The sequence below is a fragment of the Zeus faber genome (genome assembly GCF_960531495.2).
Source record: "Zeus faber genome assembly, chromosome: 4".
NCBI classification, from domain to species: Eukaryota; Metazoa; Chordata; class Actinopteri; order Zeiformes; family Zeidae; genus Zeus; species Zeus faber.
The window spans coordinates 15,455,836-15,470,041 of record NC_137191.1 but is presented as its reverse complement, the minus strand read 5'-3'; the positions used below and the strand labels follow the sequence as shown (position 1 = coordinate 15,470,041).

Below are 14,206 nucleotides of genomic sequence, written 5' to 3'. Positions count from 1 at the left end.
GAGAAAAGGCGTGTTTACTTTATCTCCACCACGCGGGGTAGGGGGTTTACACCCACACATACCAAACAGGGCAATGTAGTTCTGTAATGCTGAACGAGTGAGAACATACTGGTGCTGGAGGTAGAAAGCATAGACACCTACGCTCCTATTTTACATCTAAATATACACTGATTCATAGCGAAACATATTGATATATACAGTATGTGAAAATATGAATATATGTAATTTGTACAGTCACAGTTACATCATGTAACATAATGTAACGTAATGTGATGTCATGTAACATAATCTACAGTTACATAATGTAGAATAATGTAACATTATGCAACATAATGTAACATAATATAACATAAATGTAATATAATGTACAGTAACATATTGTAACATGATGTAACATAATGTCACATAATGTAACATAATCTACAGTAACATAATGTAACATAATCTACAGTAACATAATGTAACATAATGTACAGCAACATAATATAACAATGTAACATAATGTGACATCATGTAACATAATCTACAGTTACAGAATGTAGCATAATGTAATGAAACATTATGTACAGCAACATAATGTAACATAATGTAACATAATATAACAATATAACAACGATATACAATCACAACAATATAATAATCTACAGTAACAATGTAATATAATGTTCAGCAACAAAATGTGACAAAATGTAACATAATGTTATGTAATGTAACATAATGTAACATCATTTGACACATTGTAATGTAATGTAATATAATGCAACACAATGAAACATAATGTAACGTAATGTAATGTAACATAATCTAACAAATTGTAACATAATGTGACATAATGTAACAATGTAACGTAATGTGACATAATGTAACATTATGTAACAATGTACTGTAACATAATGTAATATAATGTAAAGTAAGATAATGTACCATAACGTAACATAATGTAACGTAATGTAACATAATGTAACATAATGTAAAATAATGTAACGTCATGTAACATAATGTGACATTATGTAACATAATGTAAGGTCATGTAACAAAATGTGACATAATGTAACATAATGTGACGTAATGTGATGTTATGTAACATAATGTAATGTAATGTGACATAATGTAACATAATGCAATGTAACATAATGAAACACAATGTAACATAATGTAACGTAATGAAACATAATGTAACATAATGTGATGTAATGTAATGTAACATAATGTGACATAATGTAGCATAATGTAATGTAATGGAACATAATGTCACATAATGTAACATAATGTGACATAATGCAACATAATGTAACATAATGTACAGTAATGTCATGTAACATAATGTAACGTAATGTACATTATTTCCTCCATCAGTTTCACACAATATTAAGTTATGGACACAGTGTTACAGTAGATGTCTCTAAATGACCAGCTTTTCTCTCTGACGGTCCTAACTATAGACGCCACCAGAAAGTAATTTCAAATTGGGCGTTGCGTGCCGTGGAGAAGGATGTCGATCGAACTGAAGCAGGTCGAGGCTTACGGTCACAGAGGGTGTTTTTACATTGAGTTATGGTCGGGATGCCTCCAGCTACTGGCAGCGAAGGCCACGCGACCCGTGCTTTGTCAGGAGATCCGTGTGCTTTACGTTTTGCAGAAAAACTTATTGAAAGGTGATTGAACCACATTGGAAAAGGGGTGAAAAGAGTGAACAGATTATTTTGTAAATGTTTGGGATGTTAGTGACTGAGTGAGAGAAAAACAGTTAGAAGGGACAGGGGGGGGGTCGGGCAGGGTCGGCCTAAGCTTCGTACGCTTTACAGATTTGGCGTTCAGCATGATACGGAGTTAAGACGGGTGAGGCCGCTACCATGCGAGCCATGTCCGTGGAATGAAAGCCACGCTAAGCTGCCGACCCTGAGAGGAATCAGGAATCGGGTATTCATACACATTGAGCTCCCAACCGATCCTTGTATCTTCTGTGCATCTCTGGTCAGAAACTCAACTTTAAATTCTAATTTAGCTAATCCCACTTCCTACGATCGCGACTGAAAACAGTTTCACCATCCGAACATTATTCATACTAGGTATTCTACAGGGGATTAAATCAATCTGGAGAGAGAGGGGGAGAGGGGATAAAAAATAATTCCCGGTATATGGAAGGGGTGGATGTAATGGGATGTACTGTGAGCATTGTTAAGTCTTGGTCTTCTCCTTTGTGCAGAGAATCAATTTAAATGTAAAATATCCTGAGAAGGTTCTCCTTTGTTCCATTCCGTGGTTCCTCCCTTTTCCAGATAACTCCGGGCAGCAAGGCTTCGCTGGCCAACCTGTGTGCCGGTGACGTCATCTTGGCCATCGAAGGCGTCCCGGCCGCGGATATGATGCACTGCGAAGCCCAAAACAAGATCAAGGAGTCCACGGCTCAGCTCTGCCTCACCGTCGAAAGGTCACACGCAGTAGAATATCACAGTCAAACGTCAGCCTCCCATTTGCAGAACACAGAGCACATACACACACATTGCATATACTATATATTGTCATCATTTTTCTTGTTTCCTATATTTTGGATTAGATATATTTCCTCCTTGCTTTCTTTATTATTATTATTATTATTATTATTATTATTATTATTATTATTATATTATATTCAAAAATAGTATTATTATTATTATAATTATCTATATTTTATTATTATTATTATTATTTTTTTTTTATGCACTGCCTTGGCATTTACCATTTCATTGCAGAATGTATAACTATGAACATGTGACAAATAAACATTTTTATCTCAATCTGAAGCACACACACACAGGTTTGAGGACATGGGTTTTTTAAGTACGGTGGCTCTGTTCCCACCACCCCCTGTAGTTAAACAGTGGTTTTAGACAGTATTACTCCACTTTCTTTGTTGATAAAACCATCAAAACACGTCTTGTCATTTCTTTCTTTTTTCCCCAGGGGTGAAACCAAGCTGTGGTCACCTCAGGTTACAGAAGAGGGCAAAGCTAACCCTTTCAAAATCAACCTGGAAGCAGAACAGCAGGTGTGTCTGTGTGTGTGTGTGTGCGTGCGTGCGTCATTTATTTCTCTTCTTATTCCCTCTCTCTCCCCCCACCTTCCTTCTAGGAGTTCAAACCCATCGGCGCGGCTCACAACCGCAAGGCTCAGCCGTTTGCGGCGGCGGCGAACCTGGATGACAAGCGGCAGGTGGTGAGCACGGCCTACAACACGCCCATCGGCCTCTACTCCTCCGGAAACATCCAGGACGCCATGCAGGGCCAGATCCGAGGCCTGGTGCAGGACAAGCCTGAGAGGTGACCCCCCAGCCCGTTACACGTCCCCCTAAGTATATATAAATACATCCCTCGGGTTGGTGCAGATGCTACAACCTGTGGTTCTGTAAGCCTTCCCTCTCCTCTCACTCAACATCCACTGATAAGCAGCGGCACTGAGCGGTACTTTATCATCCACCGAGGTGGAACGCTGCATTGCTGAGGTACAATGTGAAGTGGGAGAGTAATAATAAAGCACAAATATGTGACCGTTATGTTAACGTATAAAATGTGAGATGCACAGATCGATCGTCCGGTGACCGCAATTGGTCGGTTTTCACCGAACGATCAGTGTCAGATATGTTTTCAGATTCTGCGCCGGTCAGATTTACACGCCCGATACTGTGCTCATGTACGGTACTGGTAAAAATGCTCCGATACTCAAACCCGATACCAACGTCATGTAAAGTAGTTGATGCTCAAAAAACAGCAAAAGAAAGAAAATGTCGGCTGTTTGGAGGTGCTTCAAGGTAAACAAAGAACATAAGATAAATTACTTATTTATTGCCGGACAGTATTCCACCAATGTGCAGACTGCGTTTCTATCACTGTCACAGCGGAGTTACGATCGTTATGAAAAGTTTGACCCTTTAGAGACTTGGTTCTGACGAGTCATTCAGTAAAACCAGTCGTTCATCTGATTCACTAGGGTTAACGCACGGTGAGGAAAGGAGGACTTCCAGTTAACAAAAGTGACAAGAGTCGGCCATTTATTTTATTTGTTTGTTTTTTTGTAATGATTGCAATTTATTTGCAAAGTACCATATACATATAATATAAATGTATATTTGCACTTAAAGTGAAAGACTTTGATTGGAAGTTTGAACTGGACGTTTTCATGTTAGTTATATGTTGTGTTCTACTAAATCTCAGTGAGAGTTACAGGTTGAATTATACTCAAACTTGGTGACAGTCTCATATTCTATTTTATTGGGACTCAATGACAGTTTCATGTTCTATTATTGTTCCATAGTGAATAATCCATCCATCCATTATCTATGCCCCTTATCCTCGTGGGGTCGCGGGGGGGGCTGGAGCCAATCCCAGCTGTCATTGGGCCAGGGGCGTGGTACACCCTTGACAGGTTGCCAGTCTATCATAGGGCTCCATAGTGATTGATGGACAATAATAAACTGTCAAAATCAGCAATCTCACTATTGTGGCAACTGAACATTGCAGCGGTCGTCCGTATGTGCAGCTGTCCTGTCATGTCAGCTTGATCAGATCACAGGATGTATTTGTCATTGACGTACAGCAGATCAGAAATCGAAATCTGCGGGTCAGACTTAAAATGTCATTTTAATGTGTTTCCAGATTTATGCATCTACAGACAATTAGTATTAAAAGAAGAGCTTAACAGAAAAAAAAGCTTAAAAAAAGACAAAAAATGATCAAACAAATTCCAATTTACATTTTTTTTTATAATAATAACAGTTATAGAAATAAAATAAAAATAGCTGAATATACAAAAATAGACCAAAAATAAAGAGCAGAAATAGCCACATACATATACAAATATACAGAATATATGAGCAGGATAAATTGGGATAGTTATTGCTAATGCAAAGTGTAAATGCACTATTTCCATCCATTATAATAGAACACTACTACTCTATATATATATATATATATATATATATATCTGTATTATACTAATACAGGGCATTACAGTGGGCATATTGCCTCATTTGGAAGTTTCAGTGTAAATCATTTTGACAACAACTCGTAGCTCACTCTCCTTTATTTCGATGCAGAATTCTTTATTTTCCTCACATTCCTCAACAATCTCTGACCTTTATCTCCTTCTGAGGCTGTCACTCTTTTCTCTGTGATTCCAGGAAGTACTAAACATGATTTCATGCTCATAATAAAATACCATGTCAGTACAATAGTGTGTGTGTGTGTGTGTGTGTGTGTGTGTGTGTGTGTGTGTGTGTGTGTGTGTGTGTGTGTGTGTGTGTGTGTGTGTGTGTGTGTGTGTATACGGGTGTGTGCGTGTGTGTGTGTCCTTGTCCCTGTCCCTGTCAGCCCCAGGACCTTGACCTCAATCGAGGAATCTGATGTGTACCGGATGCTGCAGAAGGACCAGGAGGAGCCCCAGGAGCCTCGGCAGTCTGGCTCGTTCAAAGCCCTGCAGGACTTTGTCAACAGCGACGGTGAGTTTTACCCGCCCACTTAATACTAATAGATTCAAGATTCAAGAGGTTATTTGTCACATACATATACATAAGTTCATATGCAGTGAAATGTAATTGAAACAGTACTTGACATTTAGATGTTGAAGTGGTAAAAACATTCATTGTCAATTTTCCCTTCCAGTCCATATATCTGCAAACAGTTCAATAATTGAGGTTTCTGTGGAAATGGCAAGGACAGACTTTAAAAAGTCCAAACCGCCTCATTACCTTAGTTTTTCCTTTTTTTTTTTTCATAATCAATTTTATCCCTTTTTATGCCTTTTTTTCTGACAGCGAGTGAGTTTGGGGTGCCAATTTCGAACATTTCACAATACCATAAGCATCCTAGAATATCAGTTATTTACAAATGCATGAACTATACATTATAAGTGAAATGCGCTATAGCCAATATAAGCATACTGTCGTTAAGTGATCAATGATGATTATTATTAGAATAATCCAGGAATTACATGAATAATGCACTATGTTGTATTGGCCTGGTATCATTTTTTTTTTTTTCCTGTGGGTCATCCTTATGAAATCACTCACGGCCGTGTTTAATTTTGTTGTTATAAAAGCTGTTGACAGTGACTGGCACGGATCGAGCATCTGAAGTGACTGTGGAGGACTCTGGGCTGCGCTTGGCCTTGCCGCCGTCCCATTATTTCCATCTTGCGCGACAATCGACCGTTTCCCCGCCGCGGTTAGACACTAATGCGTGCGTTGCAGTCATTATGTCTCGGCTGTGTGGGCAGGCACTCGTCCCATTGTGACGAGGACCGTGAGGGCGCCCACCACCAAGCCCACTCCGCCCGCCGGGAACCTACAGAAGCTGCCGCTGTGCGACAAGTGTGGAAACGGCATTGTGTGAGTATTGGAGTGCGTGGGTGTTTCAGTCATACAAAAACAGCCACATGCTTTTAAGTGTCAAGGAGAACTGCCTCATATGGATGGTAATGCAGAAGAGCAGGCTTAGTGTTTCAGCCAAGAGGCTCCGTGGCTCAACGACAGCGGTTGATAAACACTTTTGCGCGATAATAGATACATATAGTACAGCCTCAGAAAATGAGCAAAGAACTGAATCGGCTGCTCTGGGACCCAACAAAAACCAGACACTGTGAGCATCACAAAGCTGGGTTTCATGGCAGTGCTGTCATCGAGGAACCACTTGTAATCGAAAGGCCAATGCACTTTTATTGTCCCAGATTGGAACTTCGCAGCTTCACAATTAAAAGAGTCAAAACCTGGATCCCTGCGCAGAAGGGGCGGGGGGCTGCGGCACTTGCATCGTTCCCTCGGCAATACACTTACATTTAAAAACATTGAAAGAAAACGACGGGACGGGAAGGAGCGGTTTGATCCGAGGGCATCCGCTTCCAGCCTTTCTCCCACATCTGGTCAGGTGTACCGTGTGTTAGGAGCCAGCTGGGGAAACCCAAACGGTGTGGGGGGCAGCATCTGGTGGCAGCCGTCAGGTCCCAAAAAAAAACGCTCTGCATGGTCGTGTCATCGGACGTCATTGAGCCTCTGTGGGAGGTTTGGGAGCGAGGGATGCAGAGCGGATGCACGCCTCCGTCCAGGGTATTCGTAATAGTGTGTAGTCGTTTGAATTTGATCGTGTGGGAAAGATTAAAGTGCAACATCCCTCTACACACAGTTCATGATTCTAATGGCCGGAATTCAAGGACGATATGATTATAAAGGAGGCCTTGATGTCAATGTCTTTGAGACTCTATTCCTAGGTGTACTGCATGAGTTGTATAACTGTATTTTCGCTCAGAGCTGTGGGGTTGAGAGAGTTGGCGTGCAGCTATTACCTTGAGGCATCAAAAGGACAGCCCTTGGCGGCCCTAGCCCACCAAAAAGCCTCATAAAACAAAAAAAAGCATTATCGGAAATGGAATAGAAAGTAATAGCTGCATCGTATTGAATGGAAAGAACAAATGTACCAACGACTTTTATCTGAATTGGACTCTCGAGGGCTCATTTGACAGCATTAAACATTTCTCTGTCTGGCATCATTCTGGTCACTGTTTCTCCGCTCCGCCCTTGCCCCGGGCCCCCAGGGGGACGGTGGTGAAGGCCCGGGATAAGTTCCGTCACCCCGGCTGCTTCGTGTGCTCCGACTGCGACGTCAACCTGAAGCAGCAGGGATACTTCTTCCTGGAGGGACAGCTGTACTGCGAGGCCCACGCCCGGGCCCGGACCCGACCACCGGAGGGACACGAGCTCATCACCACCTTCCCTTCCGCGTAGAGGGACACACACACACACGCGCACACACACTGACACACACACACTGACACACACACACACACACACACACATACTCACACGCACATGCACGCACACACACACACACACAGGTTATTATCTCCACTTGACGGTCTCCCGTCTCCGAATGCTGTGTCCGTAAGCATGGAATGCTTTGAAAGCACTATTCCTATTTCTAATATCTAAAGCATAAAGATTTAAGGTGTGACGCTTTAAACATCTTTCTGTAAATACAAAGAAAATGATCACTCTGGTCATGAACTGTTAGAGGGAAAGAAATCACTAAAGAGGACTAATGACGGCGGTCTACTGAGGAAATTATTATTGTAATAAATCTATGCAATATTACCTCTCATGTTTGTTTGCTTGTTTGTATTGTTAAAAACTGGAAGCAGGCGTTACACGTAAACCCAAATTCTGAACTTTAATTCTGGGTGAGAAAATGTTTTCTCTGTACAATCACAGTCACACACAATAGCAAAATGTAAAAACAAAAATTATAATTTAATAATTCCATGCCAACGGGGGGTAGCCAGACCTGAACTGATTTAACTCCTCACAAAAAGCAAGCAGTAAATATAGAGTAAAATACGTTTTTTTTTAACCTTCAGCTGTTAGTTAGAATAAACAAGAATAAAGTATAATATTCGTAAAATTACATGAAATAAAAGTAAATTTAAAGAACATGCTTAAGCTTAAGCTTAGCATTTGGGAAAGCTGCTCAGTCAAAAATAAATAATTGTTTTAATGTCAAAATAATTAAAAATGAAGGTGAAATGTGAATTGACAGTTGAACTTTGTGTACGTGCAGTTACATTTAAATAATTAAAAGGGAGGTTTTAGTCGAGAGAAATCCCTAAATCACAGATATCCACTTGGTGTCAATGCTGAAGTGAATGCTTTTTAATGGTTTTCATAACTCCATCCGTGCGTCTCCATCAGTTCAATGTGGACACACAAAGACATCAAATCGATGGAGAATGAAGCCGTCGCCCTGAGGTCAGTAGAGAGACTGATCGGTAGATCATCTGAAGAGGAGGATCGTCAAAGGTGCGACTGATACTGACCGCTCGAGACCTTGAGTCGCGACAAATGAACGAGCCGAGCAAATGAGTTTGACCCGGGAGTAAACACAGAGGGTGAAACATTCCGGCCTTGTCGTGGCGGAAACGGAGGAGACGCGGAGGCGAGGCTCTTAAGGCACGGGCTGCAGTCAGGATGGGAGGGCTAAGGCCGCGTAGAGCCGGACGGGGGAAGTGAAAAGGACACGTCTTCGCCCTCGGAAAATAAATAAATAAAGGAAAACAAATCAAGTTGAAGCGTGTGGGCTCCAGAGAATCAGAGATGAGAGCAATCTTGTCCTTTTTTCCCACTGAAGACATAACGTTCACCATCCACAGTGAAAATAAGGTCACCAACAATTCTCACACTGTAGCCTGCTTTTATCGTCACTATCTACGATGCAATTCAACATTTGAACTATAATCCTGATACTTTTCTCTCATTTGATGCATAAAAACAATATATTCTAAATATCTCTGACAATCTTGAAACAAAATATGTCCCGAAAACATCGGTCATGCTTTTTTTTTTTGTAATGGAAAAAAACTGCAGCAAAGCCTGGAAAGATGCACCAATGTCACTCAACACACAGGGGATGCGCTCCGGATGGTGGAATAAAGTGTTCTAATAATATAGTGTTAATAAAGTTTTCTGTGACTTTCTTCCAACAGTGGGTGTTTACGATGCGACATTCACATGGACATACATTTTTGACCCGCATTTTAACAAATGAACACACTCATTTTAATGTCTCCTACAGGAATGTCTCCTGAATTTCGTTTGGAGTGCACGGCAGGTACTGCGAGGACGGTAATCACAACCAAATGAAATGCCTGCTGTGAGAGTGTCGTTTTTGTGGAAGGCCTCTCACACATCTGTAAAAATTAAAAGGACACTTACTTACAATACTGTGAGTTCTAATCCCAGATTCCTGCAGGTGTCTCCCGCAGCAGTACTCTGTCCCTCCGGCAGGGGGAGCTAGAGCATCAGTGCAGAGCATCGGACGAGCCGTTAAACTGAATTACTGTATATTGAATCCTGCACCTTGAGACTTTTTATTTTGTGCGCATGAAAAACTCTTGCCTATTGACTTCCTTGCATCCCACACGCAAGGTTGTTTCTCCTCCCCACAGCTACATCGCCGCGTGTCGTTTGTGAAAGAAGATGAAAAGAAAGCTGGGCCTGCGCATCCACTCCTTTATGCAAAAGGCCCTTAGGGGAGCCGATAGCAATCAAAGGAAAATGCAATTACTTTTAAACCTGTTATTTAATTAAGCAAGAGAACCATGGCTCTCCAAGGGGATCCTTTGTGACCAGATCAATACTGTGGCTTTAGAGAACTACTATTGATTTATGTATCTAACGGATAATAAATTACATTTCATAAATAACAAACAAACAAAGGTGGAGGCGTGCAACGACTTTCCGAAGCGCTCGCGCACAGAGACGACCAAGCTACCGGGACAACAGGCGTGTCTCTTAAAAGGACGGCGGTGGGCAGGGACATGCCAGCGATTAAACCTTGCTTTCAAAAACCCAAAGCCCCGCAAAAAAAGACGAGGAAGGGAGGCGGTCGGGAACCCTTCCGTTCGCCCCCTCAACCCAATAAGACGTCCCCGCATCCATTTCTTAATACGTTCCGTGGTCCAGTGTCCCCGGCCAACCCCGACATCACGCTCGCTGCGAAAAGCAAAACGTGGTTTCAGTCGTATTTAACCACGCTCCCATATCCCAATATCGGTCATATCCTTAAGTGGAGTGATTTTCGGGGCTTTGGCTTTTTTTTATAACTGGTCCAAATAGACTATTTCTGCTGATGTATTCAAACTGCACCCGTGCGCCGCTGTGCCGGAAAACCTGGGTTCTCAAATCGCCAAAGTTAGATCGGGGAGCTTTCCTGCGTGAAAACGGGAGAAACGGAGGCGTTTGATACATTTCCCTTTCATTGAAGACATTAAAAACATTGTAATTTTGAGTCATTGTTCTACCACGACACATGAACATCAATAGCAACCACAGGGACCAGGACCGTTGTATGACTATTGTATGCGAGACTGTTTTCCACCGTCAGAGCTCAGCCACTGTGTTTGTATCGTGAGAAGAAACACAAAAACCACAACACAGTGGTTCTTTTTTTTTTACGTTGACAGTTATACATTTGTGGCTTTGAGATCGGAACAAGCCGTGTCTTCCCTCGGTATCCGTCTCCCCACAACGCCCCTGGGGCGTAGATGGGAGTGCCAGTCGCACTTGCACACGCTGAGGAAGGCGCTCCTGTAGTTGTTGTTCATCCACCCGTACAGAATGGGATTGACAAAGGTGGAGCACATGGCCACGATGTGAAAGACGGTGAAAAGCAACTTGAAGTCTTTCATATCCAGAACGTTGCTGTCGATGTCGATGGCCAGCTGGAAGGCGTGCAGGGGCAGCCAGCTGACGGCGAACACCACCACCACCGTCACCAGCATCTTGGTGGTCTTCCTCCGGCGCTGCTGCCGGTCGTTCCGCCCCGCGGGGCTCGCGCGCCTCTTCAGCTTATTCCAGATGCGGATGTAGGCGAAGGAATTGACCGCGAGGGGGAGGCCGTACAGGACCAGGAGCATGGAGACGCTGTAGATGGTGCCGTCCATGCCGCTCCCGGGCCACTTCTCCACGCACACCTGGATGGTGGTGCCCGGCGTCAGGTCGATGGTGCCGTACTCCCTGAAGATGGCGAGAGGGCTGGCCAGGAGGGCGCTGACCGCCCAGGTGAGGACGATGATCACGGTGCACATGTCCTTGGACATCTTGGTTTCCAGGTGGTACACGATGCTCCTGTGGCGGTCCAGGGCGATGATGTTCAGCGTGATGGTGGACACGTGCACGGCCATCCCCTGCGCGCAGGGCAGCATGTAGCACAGCGCCCGGCCGAACATCCACTCCCCATACAGGGTGTAGACCAGGGTGAAGGGCAGACACAGCGTGTTCACCAGCAGGTCGGCCACGGCCAGATTCACAATGAAGAAGTTGGTGACCGTCCTCAGAGTTCTGAACTTGTAGACGACGTAGATCACGAGAGAGTTCCCCATAACCCCAAACAATATGATGGTGCTGTACGCCAGGATGAGGATGACCCGCACCCCCACCAGCTTGGTGCTGTCCTCCAGCTCCTTCAGGTTGAAGTCGTTAGCGAGAGCGTTGTGCCCGGGAGCTTCGATTCCTGTCCCATTCAGTTGACTCGCTGTATCCATGGCTCATACACCTCCTAATTCACTCTTCAGAATAATGGACATTGTGGGCAGTAAAGGGCATGGCTGATGGGAGCTGAAGAGGAGGTACAATAACATTAGAAATTTAGCTATTAATCATTTTTTCCTCTTGTTTTTCCATCCTGTATCAAGGTCAGCTTTTGTAAAAGATCCCCTGAAAGTCAGTATGGGTAGACTAGACCGCACTGTTTTCGACTATTTCCTATTGGTGACCGTTTTATTGATATGCATTGATGTGCAGCAATTCCCCCAGATGTAATTTATCTTAACCTAACACGACAAAAATCTGTATTAGAGAGAATGAAATATACAGTGTTGCAACATTTTGACCATCAGTTAGCAGACCAATTAAGTGTTTCTGCGGTAGGTGTCATTCTTCCCAGGCTTACTTACTGTCAAGCAATGGAAGTGTGTGACCTTACAGTAATAATGAGAATTCACATCGTCATGATACATCTATGAAATATCTTATAAACGAATAAAATGTTAGCATGTCATATAACATGTAACATATCAAACATGATGACATTATCATGGTATGTCATCTCTGTTATTCCGCGTGCAGACAGTGAAATTGTAAATCTAATAATTAACCTTAGGAATACCCTACCAAGGCTCCTTATCATGAGTAATCACTAATTATAATAACTCTATCAAAGCTACAGTGCTCAATTAAAGCAATGTTTGGGATACATCTGCAAAGAGGAAAATTGGATCAACAAATGTATGATGCGTGTGACGAGTTATTTAAAGAGTGGTATTTCATCTGTAACACTGAATTAATTTTTTTTGGCGCCCCAATGAGGTCCTTGTTGCTTTAAATAATATTTACACACCTTCATCTGCAACATCATGAACCGTGAAGACTGGACTCTTCCAAAAGCAGCTTTTGCATCTCTCGCATCTTTCTTTTGCAGCTCTTGCATCTTTTGGGTTTTTTGCATGGCGTGCATATTTTGCATTTGTTTGCACATTTAGCTTCTGTCCGTGTCCGTGGCGCTCAAGACATCTGCGCAAGAAGAAGAAGAAGAAGAAGAAGAAGAAGAAGAAAAAAAAAGTTTAAAAGTATAAAAAAATAAAGATAAAAATCAATGTTTTGATATTTTTTTGAAGAGGGAGCGCCACGGAGTCCTTCCGTCCCCAGCAGACAAGTGACGGGGCTGGTCGAGAGCTCGGAGGGGGAGTGGGCTGCAGGGTGGGTGCAGCAAGGTGGTGCTGAAGGGAGGTGCTGACAGGGCTTCCCCTCCTCTTTTGTGCATTTACACGTCAACTACCCAACCTGGGGTCTGCGGGCCCGTAAGGGTCCCCAAAAGTGTTCCGCGGCAAAATTAATTGTTTTATAAATATTTTTATTTTATATATATATATTTTTTCCATATATATTGATATATATAATATATTCTTGTACGTGTTTTTAATATATATTTTGTGGGGAAAAATATATCAAATATATTTAGATATCTGAATCTAAATATATTTCGTGAAAATAAAAAAATAAAAATAAAAACAATATATATTAAAAAAAATAATATATATATATATATTTATATATTTATATCTAAAATATGTAAAACAAATGACATGTTTAACCACACAGCAGATAGCTTGATATATAACCTAATTTTTTTATTTTTTTATTTTATTTTGGGTGGAATCCTCCATGTGGATTCCATTGGGGTGGGGGGTTATTACCCTTAGAAATAATCAAAACCGACCAATACAACCCCCTGCAATAATCATATAATGATGAATGAAAAAATGTTAGCTGTTGTAAAACATTACTGTTTTCAAATTCCACAAAAAAAAAAAAAGACAAACTCCGCCCGCTGCATGCCCCTGGACCCCACCCCACCCACCCGCCCCCAGGAGAGCGGAGAACTCCACCCGAACTGTGCATGTCAGCTACAGCATGTTTTCATCTGCTCCTGTCCCTCTGGCCCACACCTGTGACCTGCACTATGGGGTGAATGGGAGGGTTGGCAGAAACAAATGGACCAATAAGTGAATGAAAAGAAAGACAAGTTAAGGTAAGGTAGTAAGGCTCAGTTTCAAATAAAATACAAATGGCGAAAAATTCTGATTACATTACGATATACAGTCGGGTATGTGTATAGACCCAGGGATAGTC

General features: G+C 42.3%; 2 protein-coding genes across 2 annotated transcripts in view; one reads left to right on the top strand and one right to left on the bottom strand.

The window, feature by feature from the left end:
* LOC307229362 (PDZ and LIM domain protein 3-like) overlaps positions 1-8,116 on the top strand; it is a 10,957-nt gene extending 2,841 nt beyond the window's left edge. The window contains exons 2-7 of the mRNA XM_079999351.1: positions 2,280-2,431; positions 2,944-3,028; positions 3,112-3,299; positions 5,346-5,473; positions 6,250-6,361; positions 7,561-8,116. Coding sequence (XP_079855477.1) covers positions 2,280-2,431; positions 2,944-3,028; positions 3,112-3,299; positions 5,346-5,473; positions 6,250-6,361; positions 7,561-7,750 — 855 coding nt within the window. The 3' untranslated portion in view covers positions 7,751-8,116. The remainder of the gene's footprint in view (positions 1-2,279; positions 2,432-2,943; positions 3,029-3,111; positions 3,300-5,345; positions 5,474-6,249; positions 6,362-7,560) is intronic.
* Positions 8,117-10,980: 2,864 nt separating this feature from the next.
* npy2r (neuropeptide Y receptor Y2) lies at positions 10,981-12,060 on the bottom strand (the record flags this gene model as incomplete). Its single annotated transcript, XM_079999454.1, has 1 exon — positions 10,981-12,060. One exon carries the CDS (start codon positions 12,058-12,060, stop codon positions 10,981-10,983), a length of 1,080 nt encoding a protein of 359 aa, XP_079855580.1.
* Between the last annotated feature and the right edge of the window lie 2,146 nt (positions 12,061-14,206).